Source organism: Apteryx rowi, unplaced genomic scaffold, assembly GCF_003343035.1.
Source record: "Apteryx rowi isolate R43461 unplaced genomic scaffold, aptRow1 scaffold_32, whole genome shotgun sequence".
In the NCBI taxonomy this organism is placed as follows: domain Eukaryota; kingdom Metazoa; phylum Chordata; class Aves; order Apterygiformes; family Apterygidae; genus Apteryx; species Apteryx rowi.
The window spans coordinates 2,083,421-2,099,094 of NW_020449641.1; the positions used below are offsets into that span (position 1 = coordinate 2,083,421).

At 50.7% G+C, this 15,674-nt stretch overlaps 1 protein-coding gene across 14 annotated transcripts in view; it reads left to right on the forward strand.

Annotated features, from left to right (window-relative positions):
• Nucleotides 1–37: 37 nt before the first annotated feature.
• RUBCN (RUN and cysteine rich domain containing beclin 1 interacting protein) overlaps nt 38–15,674 on the forward strand; it is a 36,128-nt gene continuing 20,491 nt past the window's right edge. For 5 of the 14 annotated variants that reach the window (XM_026070843.1, XM_026070844.1, XM_026070848.1 and 2 more), the window contains exons 1-8: nt 43–96; nt 4,176–4,447; nt 8,061–8,214; nt 11,616–11,699; nt 12,848–13,007; nt 14,225–14,331; nt 14,910–15,050; nt 15,308–15,464. In XM_026070843.1, the coding sequence (XP_025926628.1) occupies nt 4,338–4,447; nt 8,061–8,214; nt 11,616–11,699; nt 12,848–13,007; nt 14,225–14,331; nt 14,910–15,050; nt 15,308–15,464 (913 nt within the window). In that variant the 5' untranslated portion in view covers nt 43–96; nt 4,176–4,337. Of the gene's footprint in view, nt 97–2,145; nt 2,376–4,175; nt 4,470–8,060; nt 8,215–11,615; nt 11,700–12,847; nt 13,008–14,224; nt 14,332–14,909; nt 15,051–15,307; nt 15,465–15,674 lie in introns of those variants that run through there. The other 9 variants (XM_026070852.1, XM_026070857.1, XM_026070855.1 and 6 more) reach the window with 6 other exon arrangements.

Here is a 15,674-nt window from a genome sequence, read left to right on the forward strand (position 1 = left end):
CACGTGACGGAGGCGGCGGGCGGCGGCGGCGGCGGCGGCGGGGCTGCGCGCGCCCGGGATGGAGGTCGGGCCCCGCGCGGGGTGCGCGGAGAGCAGGTGGGGCCGCGGGGGCGAGTGTGAGTGTGTCAGTGTCACGCGGGGGCAAGGGGGCATAACACTGTGTGTGTGCGTGCGTGCGTGTGCGTGTGCGTGTGCCGGGGGGGCATGGCACCCTGGTGCAATGTGTGCAGGGGATGCGTGACACTGGTGTGTGTGCAGGGGGGGCATCGTGTACTGGGGGTGCAGTGAGGGCACAACACACTGAGGGGTGTTGAGGGGGCGCGACGCACCGTGTGTGTGTTATCTGATGTGTATGTATTTATATATAGGACCATATATGTAGGAAAGGCATGATGCACGTGTATGTGTGCAGGGAGGCAAGACATGCTGTGTGGGTGCAGGGAGACAGGACACTGGGGTGTGTACGGGGGCATAACACACCCATGTGTGTGTAGTGGGGGCATGGCAGTGGGGTGTGGGCATAGGGAGCACAGTGTGTGCGTGTGTATGTACATAGGGGAAGCGCGATGCTGGTGTGTGTGTGTGTGCAGGGTGCATGTCTGGGTGTGCGTATATGGGAGCATAACACTGGTGGGGGTGAGTGGGGGGACAGGACACGCTGGAGGGTGTGTGTGTACAAAGGGGACGTGAGATACCGGTGTGTGTGTGCATGGCGGGGAGGCGTGACACTGGTGGGTGGGTGTGTAGTGGGCAGGGCACACTGCGGGGAGTGTGGGACGTGCCTGGGGAAGGGGATGTGTGCGCATGTAGGGGGTAACTGGGGGGCGGTAGGGGTGCGTGCATGCGTGTGTGGGGGTTATCTCGGATACCACTGGGAACAAGGGGTGTGTGTGTGTGTGTGTGTGTGTGCACGGTGTGCAGGATGTGACTGGGGACAGGGCTGCTGGGTGGCAGGAGGGTGCGTGTGCAGGGTGCCTAGGGCACAACGGGGGGCAAGGGATGGGTGTGCGAGAAACTGGGTGCTCACGCTACTGGGGTGGGTTTGGTGCCTGGGGAACAGCAGGGGTGTGGGGGGTGTGTGCACACGTGTGTGCACTGAGGGTATCCGGGGTGACGTATCCAGGAAGAGCAGCGCGTGTGTGTAGTAGCTGCGGGTGTGCACGGGTGTGCACAGGAGTGCGTGTGCGCACGGGGTATCCAGGGCACAACGGGGGGAGAGGGCTGCCTGGGCTGTGTGGCGGTGATGTGTGTGTGTGCCTGCGCGGAGGGTGCCCGGCACACGGGTGGGCGCTGCCTGGCTTGTCCACGTGCAGCCTGTACGTGGGGCAGCCGGAGGGGACAGATGTGGATGTGGGCGTATCCGGGCAGGATGGGGGGCGATTTGGGAGAAAGCAAATCTTGCCTGTCCGAAAGGGAATCGGGTCTGAGCATCTGCCGAGATGGACGGCGGGGTCTGTGCGTGTCAGCTGCCCCCTCTAGTCCCTGTGGTTCCTCAAAAGCAGGCTGTGGGGGGACGCACCCTGTATCGGTGGCTCTTAGAGCAGCGTATTGCCAGCTTCGCCTGCCCTGGGTCAGTGAGTCGCTCCGTACGCTGCAGACATACGGCTGTACGTGCACTGAATACCTGATGCTCTGTCTCCACTACAGCGTCTCGCCATCAGCCGTAGCAGAGACAGCAACTGCCGAGCCGCTGTTTTGTACGGCTTCTGCTTATGGGAGAAACCATCCCACCCTGRCGGTGGTGCTGCATTTCTAGTGTCTCTGCACTTACTGCTTTTGGATTATGCCTCATTACCCTTCTGGCAGTCAGTTGCATTGCCCGTCGTACGTGTTTAAGATAAATCTTTAGCTTGTCTTTATTAATGCGAGGCCTTGTGTGTGCGCATGGCCGGAGGCCTGTGCTCTGTGACGCTGACGGGTGAGAATGGCAATGCTGCAGTAGCTTCATCTGTGTGACCTTATTTTACGCTTTAGGCATGGTTTTTCTTGTTGTCATTTATTCCAGTAACAGAGGGTGTTCCTTGGAGATGTTTTCATAATAAGTCCTATTTATTTCAGATTTTTTGCATGTTTTCAGTCTTTGCTTTGTGCTTGCGTCTTGCGCTGGTGTTCAGAAGTGTGGGACAGAGGTTGGTGGGGGAAAAAGAGCGTTGGCTGGGGACGAGGGAACTGTTGAAACCTGATATCAGAGACGCATTCCTTATCTGACAGCCTCCAGCTAGTTGGTGTATTTCTGCTAGTAATATCAGCTGTGAAAATGCTACCGATACTTTTTAAACTGCACTGCAGGTTTGGAGTACCTTTTTTTATTTGAATGGTTTGAGCTATTCTTCCTCTTTGAGCTAATGTTTCAGACTCCCAGCAGATTCAGAAAGGTAAATGGAATTGACTGCATTCATTTTTTCTTTCTTTCCAGAATGATCTGGGTGCATTTTCTTGTCTTTGAAAGTCTAGTTCCTGCTCCAGCAAATGTTAATGCTAGGTCACTAATAGGGCTGTCTCAGTGCCACCCCAGCACCCGCTGCCTGAAAAGCAGAGCCCAGGGTAGTACTGTTCTTTCTTGGTTTGTTTTGCAACTTGGAAGATAGGCGAGAAGTGGCTAGAAGTGACTGCAGATAATGCCGTGGTGGCCATGTGGAGCTGGGTAGTTGTCCCAGGCAAAGAGGAGGGCACTGTCCCCTCCGGTGCTGGCACTGTGGTGGCACGTGCTTGTTTGCCTGGCCGTCGGTTCTTGCTCTGGCACGCTGAGGAGTGTTCTGGTACGGGCCTTGCGCAGCCTCGTCGTCCGTTTTGCGAATGGTTTAGTGTTTTAATTCCCAGTGAGGTGCTGTTTCACTACAGATTGTGGATGTGATTCATAGCGATAGGATCGAGGTCACTGGGTCCATCTTCCTGTGTAGCATCAYGGGAAACACAGAAGTAAAAAGCATTTTGCTGAAGTCCATCCTTCTGCAAAGGCAGGAGAGGAAAATGAGGATCTTGTGCCTGCTTTTGCTTTCTCTCCTCCTAAGCGACAAGTCTGAAATGCATCAGGGAGCAAAGGCATCGCATCGCAGCACAGCAGGAAAGTTAGTGCTCTCCTTTCGCCAGGCAGGGAAGGAAAGCTCACCGTGCCTTGAAGCAAGGGCTGGGTGATAAAAAGCGGGCAGCAGTGTTGGAGGAAGTAGTGAAAGGGCCATTGATTCAGCGGTGCAGGTTAGCAAAGAGCCGCTGCCTTCAGCTGGCGCGGCAGCGAGGCCCAGGGGACGGCAGGGCCCGGAGGAGAGGGCCTGTAAGGGGAAGCGGTGGTGAGAGCGACGGGGAAGGTGAACAGCCGGTCCCGGGGGAGGCGGGTGTAGCTGCGCCTGCTTTGCATCTCGCTGTCTGGGGCCACCTGCTTGCATTAGGAGGTGCCTGGGCTGGGGAAGGACCACGGTTAACAGGAGTCATTTGCTCAAAGATTGTCCCATCGGTTGTGTTCGTGGCCTCTGCGTTTACAAGCAAAGGCTTGGCCTGCGCCTTCCTCTGTGTCCCCGTGCCCCGTCAGGGTTGGCCTCCCAGAGGAGCTGGCTGGAGTAATGCCCGGGAGCACGTTCGGCTGGGTGCAGTACGGCCGCGTAAGCGCGGTGACGCTGGAGCCCCCGTGCGCTGGTGGATCTGCCGGCACGGCGCTGAGTTGGACGCACTGACTCAGTGAACAGGATGGCTTGCACGTGGCRTGGGATTTGTGAAAACAATATTTTAGCGCCGGCATGTTCCAGGGAAGCCTGGCGTAGATTGAAGTCYGACGGAGAGTGGCCCAGGGTGCGCTAGCTGTGATCATCTGCCTGTGGGAGGCTTCACCAGGCTGAGCAGGCAAAACTATTTGCAAAGCTGGGGGGAAGGCTAAACACTGCCTTTAATCCCTGTTTTCCTCTCTAATCCTGTGCCAGTGGGGAGAAAGGGCACCCTGGTGCTGTGGGGAGCAGCAGGTGTGGCCGTGCTCACTGGGGGAGCCTGTTTGCTTGTGCCCCCCAATTTTAGCAGCAGCGCGAGCACCCTGCAGCTTGCTGCCCCAGCCGGCCCGCTCCGCTCTCCTGCCTGGTCCTTACTGAGCTGGTTTGCTGAGCTGAAGAGCTCCTTTGATTTGTGGGCAGCTCCCCGCTGCTGTGGATGAATTGCGTGAAGCCTGTGTTTCTTTTAATTCCTTTTCCCAGAAGTGCCAAGCCTGTACGAAGAGCAGCGAGCGCAGCACAGGCGAACGTGCTCCTGGTTGTCTAGGAAACCCGCGGATGGCGGAGTTCAGCACAGTCGTTGCACAGCGGCAGGTTACATGTCTCCTTTGAAACCTGCGGGAGGAACTGACAGCGAGCACGGGAATGTCCTTGGGAAATCTCACGGAAGTCCCTCCACGGTTCCTCACAAACACCCTCAGTAACCTCAGCCCCATCTCTTTAGTGTGCTGGGAAGGATGGAGTGATTCCTCCAGGTAGAGAACAGTGTTCAAGCAGGTACCTGGTCGCTAGATTTCTCCTGCAGGGCGTATGCATACACGCAGCATAGGTCCTTTATAGGAAAGATAAGCTTACTTTTTTGAATACTAGCTACATATGTGGTTCTATTGTGAAATGTTACTGAGGGACTATTTTTAAATGAAGAAGTTCACCTGACTCAGCAGCGTGGCTTCCTGCATCTGCTGTGAGTCACCTTTGCTGACTTGGACCAAAAGAAATTTCTACTCATGCTGACATGGAGGGACTGAGAAAGCTTGGGGAGAGCAGTGGGTTTTTGCTCAGAATCTTGCGTCATCGTCGTCAGCAGTGGCATTAAGCGATTTTTAACTCCAAGGTTAGATTCTGTCCTATATTACTGCAGTGTAAAAGCTTCAATTATCTCTGGAACAATTCCTGGCAGCAAGCCGATGTGGCTGTATCTGAAGATAGAGTTTGTACTGGAAAGCAAAGAGCATGAGCTGCCAGGCTGACTTTATGGAGCTGGTGGTTAAAATTGGAGGCTGAGTCAGGGAACATCTTTAAAGAGAGAGAGAGATGCATTTGAGGGTCTCACTGATATTCCAGTGTATCAGATTTCACGGGCAACTCTGAAATAATGGTTCGTTCCTTTTCAATAAATGAAGCAAGATCTTTAGGAAAAGTCTGTTGAAGCTCAGAATTGGATCCCCCTTTCAGGACGGAATTTTCTTTTTTGCTGTGTGAAGGAGCGTACCGTAATCCTTTCGATAATAACCTTATTTTGTGCAGGCACACCCAAGCCATTGTTTTCTCAAGGAAATACTCTTGCTGGTATCTAGGTTGAGTTGTTGTCAGTGTCTCCTCTGAAGTCAGATCACATCCAGATTCTTGCCTAGCTGACTTGCATCATGATGCATAAAAGAACATCCCCAGCTAGAACTGAGCTCTTGTGAATGAAACCCTGAGAAAACCAGTTCAGTTTCAGGTATTGAGCAGAGTGAACCATCCTTCCTGCCAAGTCTTCTTTCACCCCAGTCCAGTGTTTGAGAAAACACACCAGTTACCCTGGCAGCAGCTAGTGAGCACAAATTGCAGAACCAGAGCAGGCACACAGCGGTGAGCTGTGCAAATGCACTCAGCTATTCTGGATGGAGAAAACCAGGCTATGTTAAAACACAAAAGAAGCAGCACATGTGATTCTTGTAGGGGCAGCTCTGCTCATGCACCAAGACCTCTCTTGGGTGTATTGCTCTCTTTGCTCTTCCTGGAAGTAGGATGATTTGCTTCAGGGGTTAAGAATTTCCTGGGCTTTTTTGTGATGTGATTTTATTTGTCCTTACCCCTTTATCAGGCTACGTTAAGCTTTTTTTAGAGCTAGCAAAGAAGAATTCTCTTTAGGCAGTAAAAACAACCGGATTTGCCAGTACTACCATGAGCACCTGCTGAAGCGGGGAACTTGAGGGCAACTGGAACCCAGTCTTTTTTCCATCGCTGCTGGCAGCCCAGGATTTTTCTGTCAGCTCCATCAATGAGAGAGGAACAATTTCTGCCACTATTTAAGGGTTAACCCGTAAGACTAGGCAAAGCTGAAATGTGGTTAGCTGCATTGTGCCTCTCTTGATTTCCYTGCCACCTGCAACCAAATACACAGTTCTTAATTTCTTCGAGTTTGTGTCACTGGGTGCTTTTCAACACACACCGTGTTCCGGCCCAGAAGCAGCTCCGTTTTGGGTATCAGCGAAGAGTTGTGTGTATCCAACTTGTGAATTGCTTTTGAATCCTTTGGGTCAACAAGTTCAGTCCTATGGGATTCTTACTGTTGATTCAGGGATTTAATTCACTTGGTAGCTTCTGAATCATCTCAGCAAAGGTGCTTTTATTGTGCTGGGTGTTTCCCATGTTCCTATATCCTATGAGTTCAGTGACAGAGGCGATGTTTTAACATTTTTAGGTTATTTTTTAAGGATTAATTAATATTTGTCTCTCTGCGTTAAGAGGGAGCTGTGACTCCAGCCTGTTGGATTGCAATTTTTCTACCTCGGGGAGACCCCCAATTCCTTCTTTAGCAAGACAGGTCATTTAGTAAGGGCTTGGGGCTCTGCTCTCTTCCGGTGTGTACTACCCCTGCGTTACTGTGAGCGTTGCATGCTTTTTATAGCATAAAATAACAAGGAGGGAGTTTCCCTGACTCACTGATTTGTAATATCGACAGTGTGGCAGGGCTTTCACTTGCGTTACTTAACGCTGAGCGTTAGAAATAGCTTGGGGAGGAGCTGATGAGATGATACTGTTTAGCGGCTGCAGCTGCTCTCTGACCAGGGGCCCAAAGCTCCTGCTCTGTGCAGCCACGGCATGAGTGGAGGATGGAAAAAAGCCTCGGGAAGTTGCTTTTGGTGAGAGGGATTACTGACTGAAACACCGTACTTGGTACTTGTCAGTTTAAACATCAGACTTTCATTCTAAGAGGTCATCTTGAATGCTTTTGTTAAAAAAACCTGCAGAAGCACATTTTTTGGCATTTACGCACCCAAACATACCTTGCAACATTCCTGTTGCTTCTGAAAGAGTTGCTCCTATCTGAATGCATCTTTCTGACAGCTGATGTTCCTCCGGCAACACTGTCAAGCAGCTTGAGCGGGGAGGGCCAGAAGTGAGTCCTCCAAGGTTTCCTTCCCCAAAGTTGCTGTTGCATAGGCAAATCATGTTACCTTTCGGTACTGTCACTCCCTCTTTATGGCTGTTAATGGTAATTTTTTGCTGAACACAGGGCAGCAGAGGGAGTTGTTGATGAGAAATGCTGCACTAGCTCTTGAGTATACCTGCCGTTTGCAGGTTGTTAATCTCTGTCAAGAATGTAATTGGCTTTTTGTAAGAATGTCTACTTTTATCTACAGCAGCTCAGGGGACAGAGAGCAGCCCCATTGCTGTCCATGTGCCTGTCTTTCAAATCATGGTACAGTGTGTCTTGTCCCTGGATCCTTGAATAGTTAAAATGCTTGTATGCCCCTGAAGAGTTAACACACTTCCCCTATGAGGAATGGAGCACTTCTTCATCCTGAAAATGCTCGAATGCTTGATGCGTAGCGAATTGCTCAGCAGAGTGCTGGTGTCAGCTAAAGTGGATGTAGCATGGGCTGTTAGTGTATCTCATGATGCAGTGTATGTTGGTGTATGTCGCGATGTTGCCTTATGGGTGCTGTACCTCTCTTCTCTCGGCTGAAATGTTGCTACTCTTGACAGTCTCTGATAGAGTGTGTGAGTAAAGCAGGCAAGAGACTGGCTGGAAAAGAGGTCCTCAGCCTTTGCTGACCCATGCTAAACAAAAAGTATATTGCGGGCACCTTCATTCTTTGTTCTGACTGTCACCTGAGACCATATTGGCAGTGGCTGCGAGTCATCACAAGCATTATTGTAGGGCCTCTTGTCCACAAACCGTGGACAGGAGACCACAGGGCTAGAGCAGAGGGAGGCGTAAAGCTCTTTAGCTCAGCCTTGCTAGCTTCTAGACTACCAAAGGTTTCAGTCTGACCAAAGTTGTCTTGGAGAGAATGTATTACCACCGTCCTGCTCTGCAGCTCCTATTCTTTTATGTCTGACGCTCATTAGGGAATTTGCTATGTTCCTCTGCAGGAAAGAGCACTGGAAACTGCTCGGCAATCTGAAGACCACAGTGGAAGGACTGGTGTCCACCAGCAACCCAAATGTCTGGTCTAAGTATGGTGGCTTGGAACGGCTCTGCAGAGACATGCACAGCATCCTTTATCATGGGCTCATCCACGACAAGGTAGGTCTCTGTCTTGCCGATGCTGCTGGCTGTCTGAGCAGCTTTGGTGTCAGTCACATAGCCCTATCTCCTTGCAGTTTTCTTTAATGCTCACAGTATAGATTGAGTACAGTGCTTGTATCAGTATGGGAAATGATTAGAGCAGGAAATGAGCTTGCCTTGCAAGCACTGTAGTTGTAGGGAGGACCTGTGTGTGTTCTTTCAGTCACATATACTTTTGATGTGTTTTTTCTAAGTACCTGTGTCCTCTGTGGTGAGAGACCTATCCCTCTCCTTTCTTCCTGCTGCAGCCTGCAGCAAAATGATAAAGCTGAATTTACAATGAGTCAGCCTCGTATCRTGTGTACTTGGACAACTCCCCAGTGAGGTCTGGCAAGAGAATCCTCGTATCTTTACTGTTTCTGATTAGCTTCGTTAATAATTGGGGCCGACAGCCCAGTCTGCACTCTTCATGAATGGGATCTCTTTCCATGCTCTCATCATCCCTTGCAGTTGCTCATCCAGCCGTTCCCTCCTCCATGACTGCCTGAAAGCATTTTTCTTTTCCACTCTGGAGAGTGCTTGTGTGCAGAGGCATGATGATCTCCCCTTCGGCTTACTATTTCCACCACAATTATTTCACAATGGAAAGTTAAAGCAAGCCTGCGGGGCATGCTTTGGGGCAAGCTTCCCGTCAGCCAGCTCTGCAACTGAATGAGCAGAGCAGAAAACCCCCAAAAGGTTTGCACAGGGCCATCTGGGGTCCAGGCGTAGTAAAATTGCATTTATATAATGCTGCACCCGAGCTAATAGGTCTCCAGAAAGAGTCAGGCAGGCARGCCCTCCCGGTGTGGCGCTTTGCTACCTAGATTTGTTAGCTGAGGTGAGCGCTCAGCAAGGATGGTGCGCTGTTGCTCYTAGTCCCCAGTGGCACAGGCTAGTGACCTTTGCCGGGAGATAAGCAGAGAGAGAAGTTAGCTCTTAAATGCGAGGTGTACAGTGCTCCTTTCTGACAGACAGTCTTGAATGATTTATCCTTGTCGGTGTATCAGTTGCTTTTCATGCCAGAGCTTAAGGAAATTTAGACCAGCAAAGTAGACAGCATATTGCCTTTCTTGATGMTTTTATTGTTATGTAAAGGCAGTTCTTTTACTTAGAAATGTCTCCCGTGCTTAGGGATGTGTGACACTACAGAAGACTTAATCTAAAAAAGCTGCAAAGGGAGGCTAATAAAAATACAAGGTTTCCTAGCAGAAGTTTTTTTTCTATTTGTTCCAGCCAAACACTGCCTTTTATTTATTTATTTTTTACATCAGCTTTGTTCCTACAACCAGGAATAAAAACAATAAAGATGAAAAATTCCATATGTACATGTTAAGAGAACTAGGGTAAGAGATTTTTTAACCTTTGAGTGAATTTTATTTCTTTGTCAAAAAACCCCAACTGGATCTAAAAGGCTAAAATTTCAGTTTTAATTCTCTAGGCTTAAAAGACCCAAAAAACTCCCCAAAACAAAGAAACCAGAAACCAGAACCTATTTGACATTTGTGAAAGAGGAAATAGAGATGGAGGAGAAAATCAGCATTTTGGTGGAGAGAGGCATTTTGGGGCTGTGTTTACACATGATAAAGTGATGAGGAAAATAGCAACTCTTCTGCAGTTCCTCTTTAACTGGAAGAGTAACTAAAAAGAAGTAACTTGTTTGAATAAAGGTGAGGCAGACAACAACAAAGAGCTAATAGAAATGCAATGCTAGAGCATGTTGCATCAAATTTCTTATCTGCAGTGCTCAACTGTACTTGTGTCCTTGTTGGTGGTTTGCAATATTAGAAGACAGCAATTGTTGCTGTTTTTGCCAGGATGTATTTCCATGTTGCTGTTTGTGTCCCCTTGCTTAAGTCTGACCCTGTGCAGTGCTGAGTCATGGGAGTCTCCTCCAGGTCCTGCCCTAGCAGGAAGGGAAACGGTGATAATGGGAACTCAGTCAACTTTGGACTTGGCACACCTTCAAACACCATAAGCAAAGAGGAATGTGTATGTGATGCAGCGATGCACGGAGTGATTGGGAGGTTTCAGACAGAATCCTCTGATTCATGTTTGGGGGCTTAGCCCCCAAACATGCTGTGGCATAAATGCAGGTAGCACCTGAGGACTGGTCCCTTCTGTCTATCTACATGCCCTTTTCTGCCCGGCGGTAGTGGTGTTGGCTCTACTCTGTGATCCACTGATGAGCTACAGTTGGCATGGTGGGTCTTTAGGATTGTTATTGCACTGCAGCAGGGGTGTGGGCCTTTCAATGCCATGTCTCTTCCCTGTCTGAAGATACATCCTGTCTCCATTGTATGATGTACTGGGATCTTGCTTGGTGGAAGAAAAAAAGCTTGGGAGATCTGTTGTCTTGCTGTGGCTTTGCTTGTGGAGCTGAATGCACAACTGATGGGTCAGTGTGGCAGGGGCAGTAGATGACTTATCTACATCAGGCCAATGTTTCTTTACTTGATCTCTTCCCCCCTTTTGTGTCTACAAAACTTCCTTCTACTCTCCTTTCATTATTTTTCCTCTCTTGTGCAGCACTGTTGCTCCTTTCCTCTCTGTCTTCTATGGGTCCATTTTCCCATCTTGCTAGGGTTAGAGGCTGTCCACTCATGGTAAGATGGGGCTAGTGGGAAATGTCTGTTAGCTGGTGCTGAGGTTCTGCAGGGCCAGGGACTCAACTTGCCGTGGTGCTTTGCTCCTGGAGTTCACTGCATGAGAGAGATACTGCCTGTTGCAGCAGCAGGGAGGGCAACTTCAATTCAAAGGCCTGTTCTTCCTCATAGCAGCCTCATGGCAGCAAGGATGGTGAGATGAACCCAGGGTTACACAACTCCCTTGCCCAGGGAAAAGGGTGATCGGGCCTTACTGAACAAGTCTGCAGTTATTCCGTGTGATGAAAGGTAAATGCCCTGGATTAGGCTTCCAGGACTGGCAGTCCTGGGCTGGGGTTGCCTGGTCTTTGGCTGCTTGGGCTCTGTATATCCTTCCAGTTGTTTCTCCTCTACCAGTGATCTCACCTACTCTGTCAAATGTGCTGTGTCTGCTTCCTCTTYGGATATAAAGAGTTCTCAGGACAAGCCAGAGGTGGGTGTTGCCATCAGAACAGTTCTCCTTCCCAAAGCCTTTAGGCAGGAGGCTGTTGGGAGCAGGCTGTGGGCTGTATGATCTGTCCTGGCAGGTTGTAGGTTGAATACCCTGTCCTAGATGGCCAACTCTTGCATTTGCTCGGAAGGATTTAATCACTCCTTCTCTCTCAGTGCCCGTTGAATCACATGGCAGCTCTGCTGGAGGTGTCTGATGTCCAGATTCAYTGCTCTGAACTTGCTGCACCCAGTCAGCATTGCAATGGGACTTTGGTGGAGTCTAACTGTGCGTTTTCTGGGCAGGTGTATTGCAGACAGAAGGATTACTGGCAGTTTGTGAAAGACATTCGCTGGCTGAGTCCCAGCTCTGCTCATCACGTGGAAAAGGTGAGTTCTGGTGGGATGGCTTTGCGTACCCAGCAGGGGAGGAAGAGGGTGGCTGGGGTGTGAGCCTCACTGGTGAATTAGCATTGCCTTGACTGTTGGCCTGCTGTGGGTCAAGTGGCAGCCAGCGGGGCTGATGGGGAGGGGACAGCTTGCTCACCCCTTCAAATATGGGGGCTGAATCAAGCAGGGCAGCCATGTGTTTGTATACAAGCCACATCCCAGGAACTCTGCATGGTTTAGGCTTAGACAATCGGCTGCTTATTTCTCACAGGCCAGTCTCCAACTCCACGTGGTTGGGTACAACAAGGATCACCAAGGGAACCAGCACAAGCGGTGCTTCTCTATGTTAATGGGTGATTTATGCAGCTGTACAAATCTCTAAAGGTTTGGGCTGTCCCATTTCCTGGTTGTGTCTTGGCCTGACTATTCACTTGGTTCTTCTATTCCTGGCTTGTGCCCTCTGCTGACACAGAGGGATGCTTTCACTCCTCGGCTGCCCTGTGCCCTGGCAGACACCTCAGTGCAGATCACTCGCTCTGTGGCACAGACACAGAAGTGTGAGCAGGGTCCGTGGCCTCCGCTGCAGTCTTCTCCGGGRAGCGGTGAGGAGGAATGCAAGGGGCTGACCACTGGTGGTCTGTATGTGCAACCTGCTCCTGGGCCTGTGCTCAAGGCCGACTCAGGGAGGATGCGAGGTGTGACTGCCCTCAGCAGTGCAGTCCAGCTCTTTAACTCAGCTCAGGCTATTAGCTGTAATGTTCCTCAGTTATTGTGTCAGCAAGATGATGATTGTCCCTTCAGGAAAGCAATTGCATTTGGGAGTGTGGGGTCCTGCGAGGTCAGGGCTGTGACATATGRGTGGGAGAGCATGCAGGAGAAATATGTAGTGCTAGTGGCTGCAGGGAGAACTTTGGTCACTGACACTGGTTGACCTTTGAAGTGTTGTTCTTCTCCAGTGCTCGTCTCCCTGTCTTGCCTTGATCAGTGGCTAGGAAGCTGCTAGGATGCGACTGTGTTCCCACTGACAGTGACTGGCGCTGGAAAGCTGCCGTTATCTGGGGCCAAAGTGTGAGCTGTAAAGGTGGAATAATCTCTGCTCCTCTGTTAGTCTCTGCATGCCTTAACTGGTGTGTGGTGTTCATTTGCAGTTCATCAGCCTGCATGAGAATGGCCAGCCCAACACAGACGGCCTAAGCGATCAAGCTGTTGCGAAGCTGTGGCTACAACATAGCCTGCAGTTCCACTGCCTCTCGGCACAGCTGAAACCCCTCCTGGGCAACAGGCAGTACATAAGAAAATTCTACGCAGGTAAATAGAGATGGGCCTTTTTCCTGTTCTTATTAAAACATCTAGCTGGGCCTTTCCCTTCTACCAGGGATCGGGTGGCTTTCAGAGTAAAAGGAGGTATGGTGGGGAAACTACAGTGCCTGCTGGAGATGGAGGCCAGACTAGGAGGGTGATGAGGGAGCTGAGCCTTCCACGGGTGTGGGGTTGCTCGGGAGCATCACCTGGCCCTGCTGGCTCAACCCCTCTTGTGGCATTCGAAGCCACATGCTGTCTGCAAGGGAGGGAAGTAGCAGAAGAGGTGGTTTGCATTGGAGCAATCTGTGCTGTCAAAGTGGGTGAGGTGTACTGTGTCCGTGCTGGAGGCTCAGCCTGGGTGCACAAAGGAAGAGCTGGGCTTGGGCTTTTTGCAGTGAGCTCATCTGGAACATGCTTGGTCCTACTTATTTCTGGGCCTTCCTTACTGTCCGAATGAGAGCTTGAGCCTGTGTGAAGGCACAGAGCATTGTTGGCTTCTCCCTCCTGATATCTCAGGAATTTGGGCTGTAGCAGCTTTTTGCATGGGCTTGAAAGGTTTCTGCTGCAGGTGGTGAATTGGCCTGGTGTCGAGTGAGGGCTGTGTTCAGCAGACAGTCTATGTGTAACCCTCTGTGTCCAGGGTTGCACTAGAAGCCTTGGGGGGAATGCTTTTTCCATTGAAGAGAAACAAAATGGGGAAAGAAGTTCAGCTTTGAATCATCTCCTCTTTCAAAAATATTCTGGGCTTTTTTCTCCCTGTGAAGAATTCTGAACAAAGAGCTCAAGCTCTGACCTTAGATGACATATGGAAATGCAGCTGCATTTCTGCTTTGTAGATAAAAATTGTAGCAAAAACTTTATGCAACTCTATGCATGTTAATAATTTTTTTGAAAGCTTGAAATTTTGTCAAAAAGAAAAAGTTGGTAGCAAGGACAAAAACATCTGTGTTGATCTGGGACAGGATCTTTAATCCTGTGCTTTTGAGTAATGGGGAGAGAAGTTTTTCAGCAGCCCCTTTTTAATCAAAACAAAAACCTTATCCCAGAATATAATAATTTGGAATGGGAACCTTTCAGCTAAGGCTTAGGCTGGATCTGGGAGATTCTCTCACCTCCTTGGCTAGAGAGTTAGGGCCTGGTCCAGCACCCTGCACTCCCAGCCCCTTTGTGCTAGGGGCAGTGGGTGGGAGAGACCCCGCTGAGCAGCACTCTCCTCTCTGCAGACACTGCCTTCCTGCTCAGCGACTCCCATGTCACGGCCATGTTACAGTGCCTGGAGGCTGTGGAACAGAACAACCCCAGGCTCCTGGCTCAGATCGACACGTCCATGGTGAGTTGAGGCCCCGGCTTTGTGCCTCTGGCTCTCCCCAGAACACTGTCTGGCTGTGACTGCTCATACAATGTCTCATTCAGAGCACACAGAGCCCTTGGACAAGGGCCTGGACTTGGAAGTAGCGAAAGGAGCTCCAAGAGAGAAGGAAATGATGAACTTTTCCCTACACTGTCTGTATGAGCCTGGCGGGGTGGGGGGAGATGGCTGGTTGGAGCCTGTGTTGAGGTACCTTGGTTCTGGCTGGCTTCTAGGATTTGAATGTGAGGACCTGATAGCAGGAACCAGTTCTGTGTAAGAAACGCCTTTAAAACCCTCTCCAGAAGTCCCAGGCTTCAGGGCTAGCACACAGAGCTGCCTGGTACTGAGGGACAGCTGTTGTCAGAGGGGAAGGGCAGGCGGCCAAGGCCCAGAACACCTGGGTTCCCGCCTCTGGTGACACCACTGACTCCTGGTGCAGCCCTGTGCCAGTCATCGCCTCCCCAGAGGAGGGGAACAGTGGCTGCTTTCTTTGCAGAGAGCTCCGCAGAGGAGAGACGCTAATGACGTTTCATTAAATCGGGGCTGTGTTCTTTCAGCTGGCCGGCACATCACTGCCATCCGTGTGTGCGTCAGGTCCCTCTGCTGGGACAAGAGAGACGTGTGACCGTGACGCTGAAGGACATGAGAGCCGTCTGCCTGGGGCACTAGGCTGCCTGGATCATTGCACTGAGAGCCTGGTAATTTCCAGATGGGAGCGTGCCATTTAGCTGTGAATAGAGAGCCATTTCMCTTCTATGCCGTGGTATTTTTTTTCTCCCCACCCTGCAGACTTAGCTGCTTCCCTCTGGGCCCCAGAGCTGCAGCTGTCTTCACTGGCTGGTAACCAGGTGCTCACATGGGGCACTGCAGGTCGATTCCTTTCTGTCTCCGTAGCTGCTCCCTTGGCGTGTAGCCCTGTAGGTGCTGGTTTRTTAATGATGCCACCTCTGTTCAGTTTACCAGGAAGAGTGAAGGTCCGTCTCCAGTGACAAAGAGTCAGAGCCTGACTGCTCTCCCTGGATTCCTGCACATACCATCTGCAGACTGCACACAGCAGCGTTACTTTGGGTCCTTCTCTAGCCTGCCCCACCCAGCCTCTTCCGGCCTCTCAGGTAATGAGAGTGAGCTGGGAAGCTCAGAACAGGCCCCTTGCTCATTCAGCATCTGTTCATAAAGTCCACAGTTTGCTCTGGATTGTCTCTCAGATGTCAAAACGCAGCCCTAAGGAGCGCGTGTTTGCAGCTTGCTCAAGCTTCTGAACAAGCATGTTATAAAGCCCTTTCCCCTCCGTGCAGCCGCAGTAACACAGCGGGCTGAGCGAT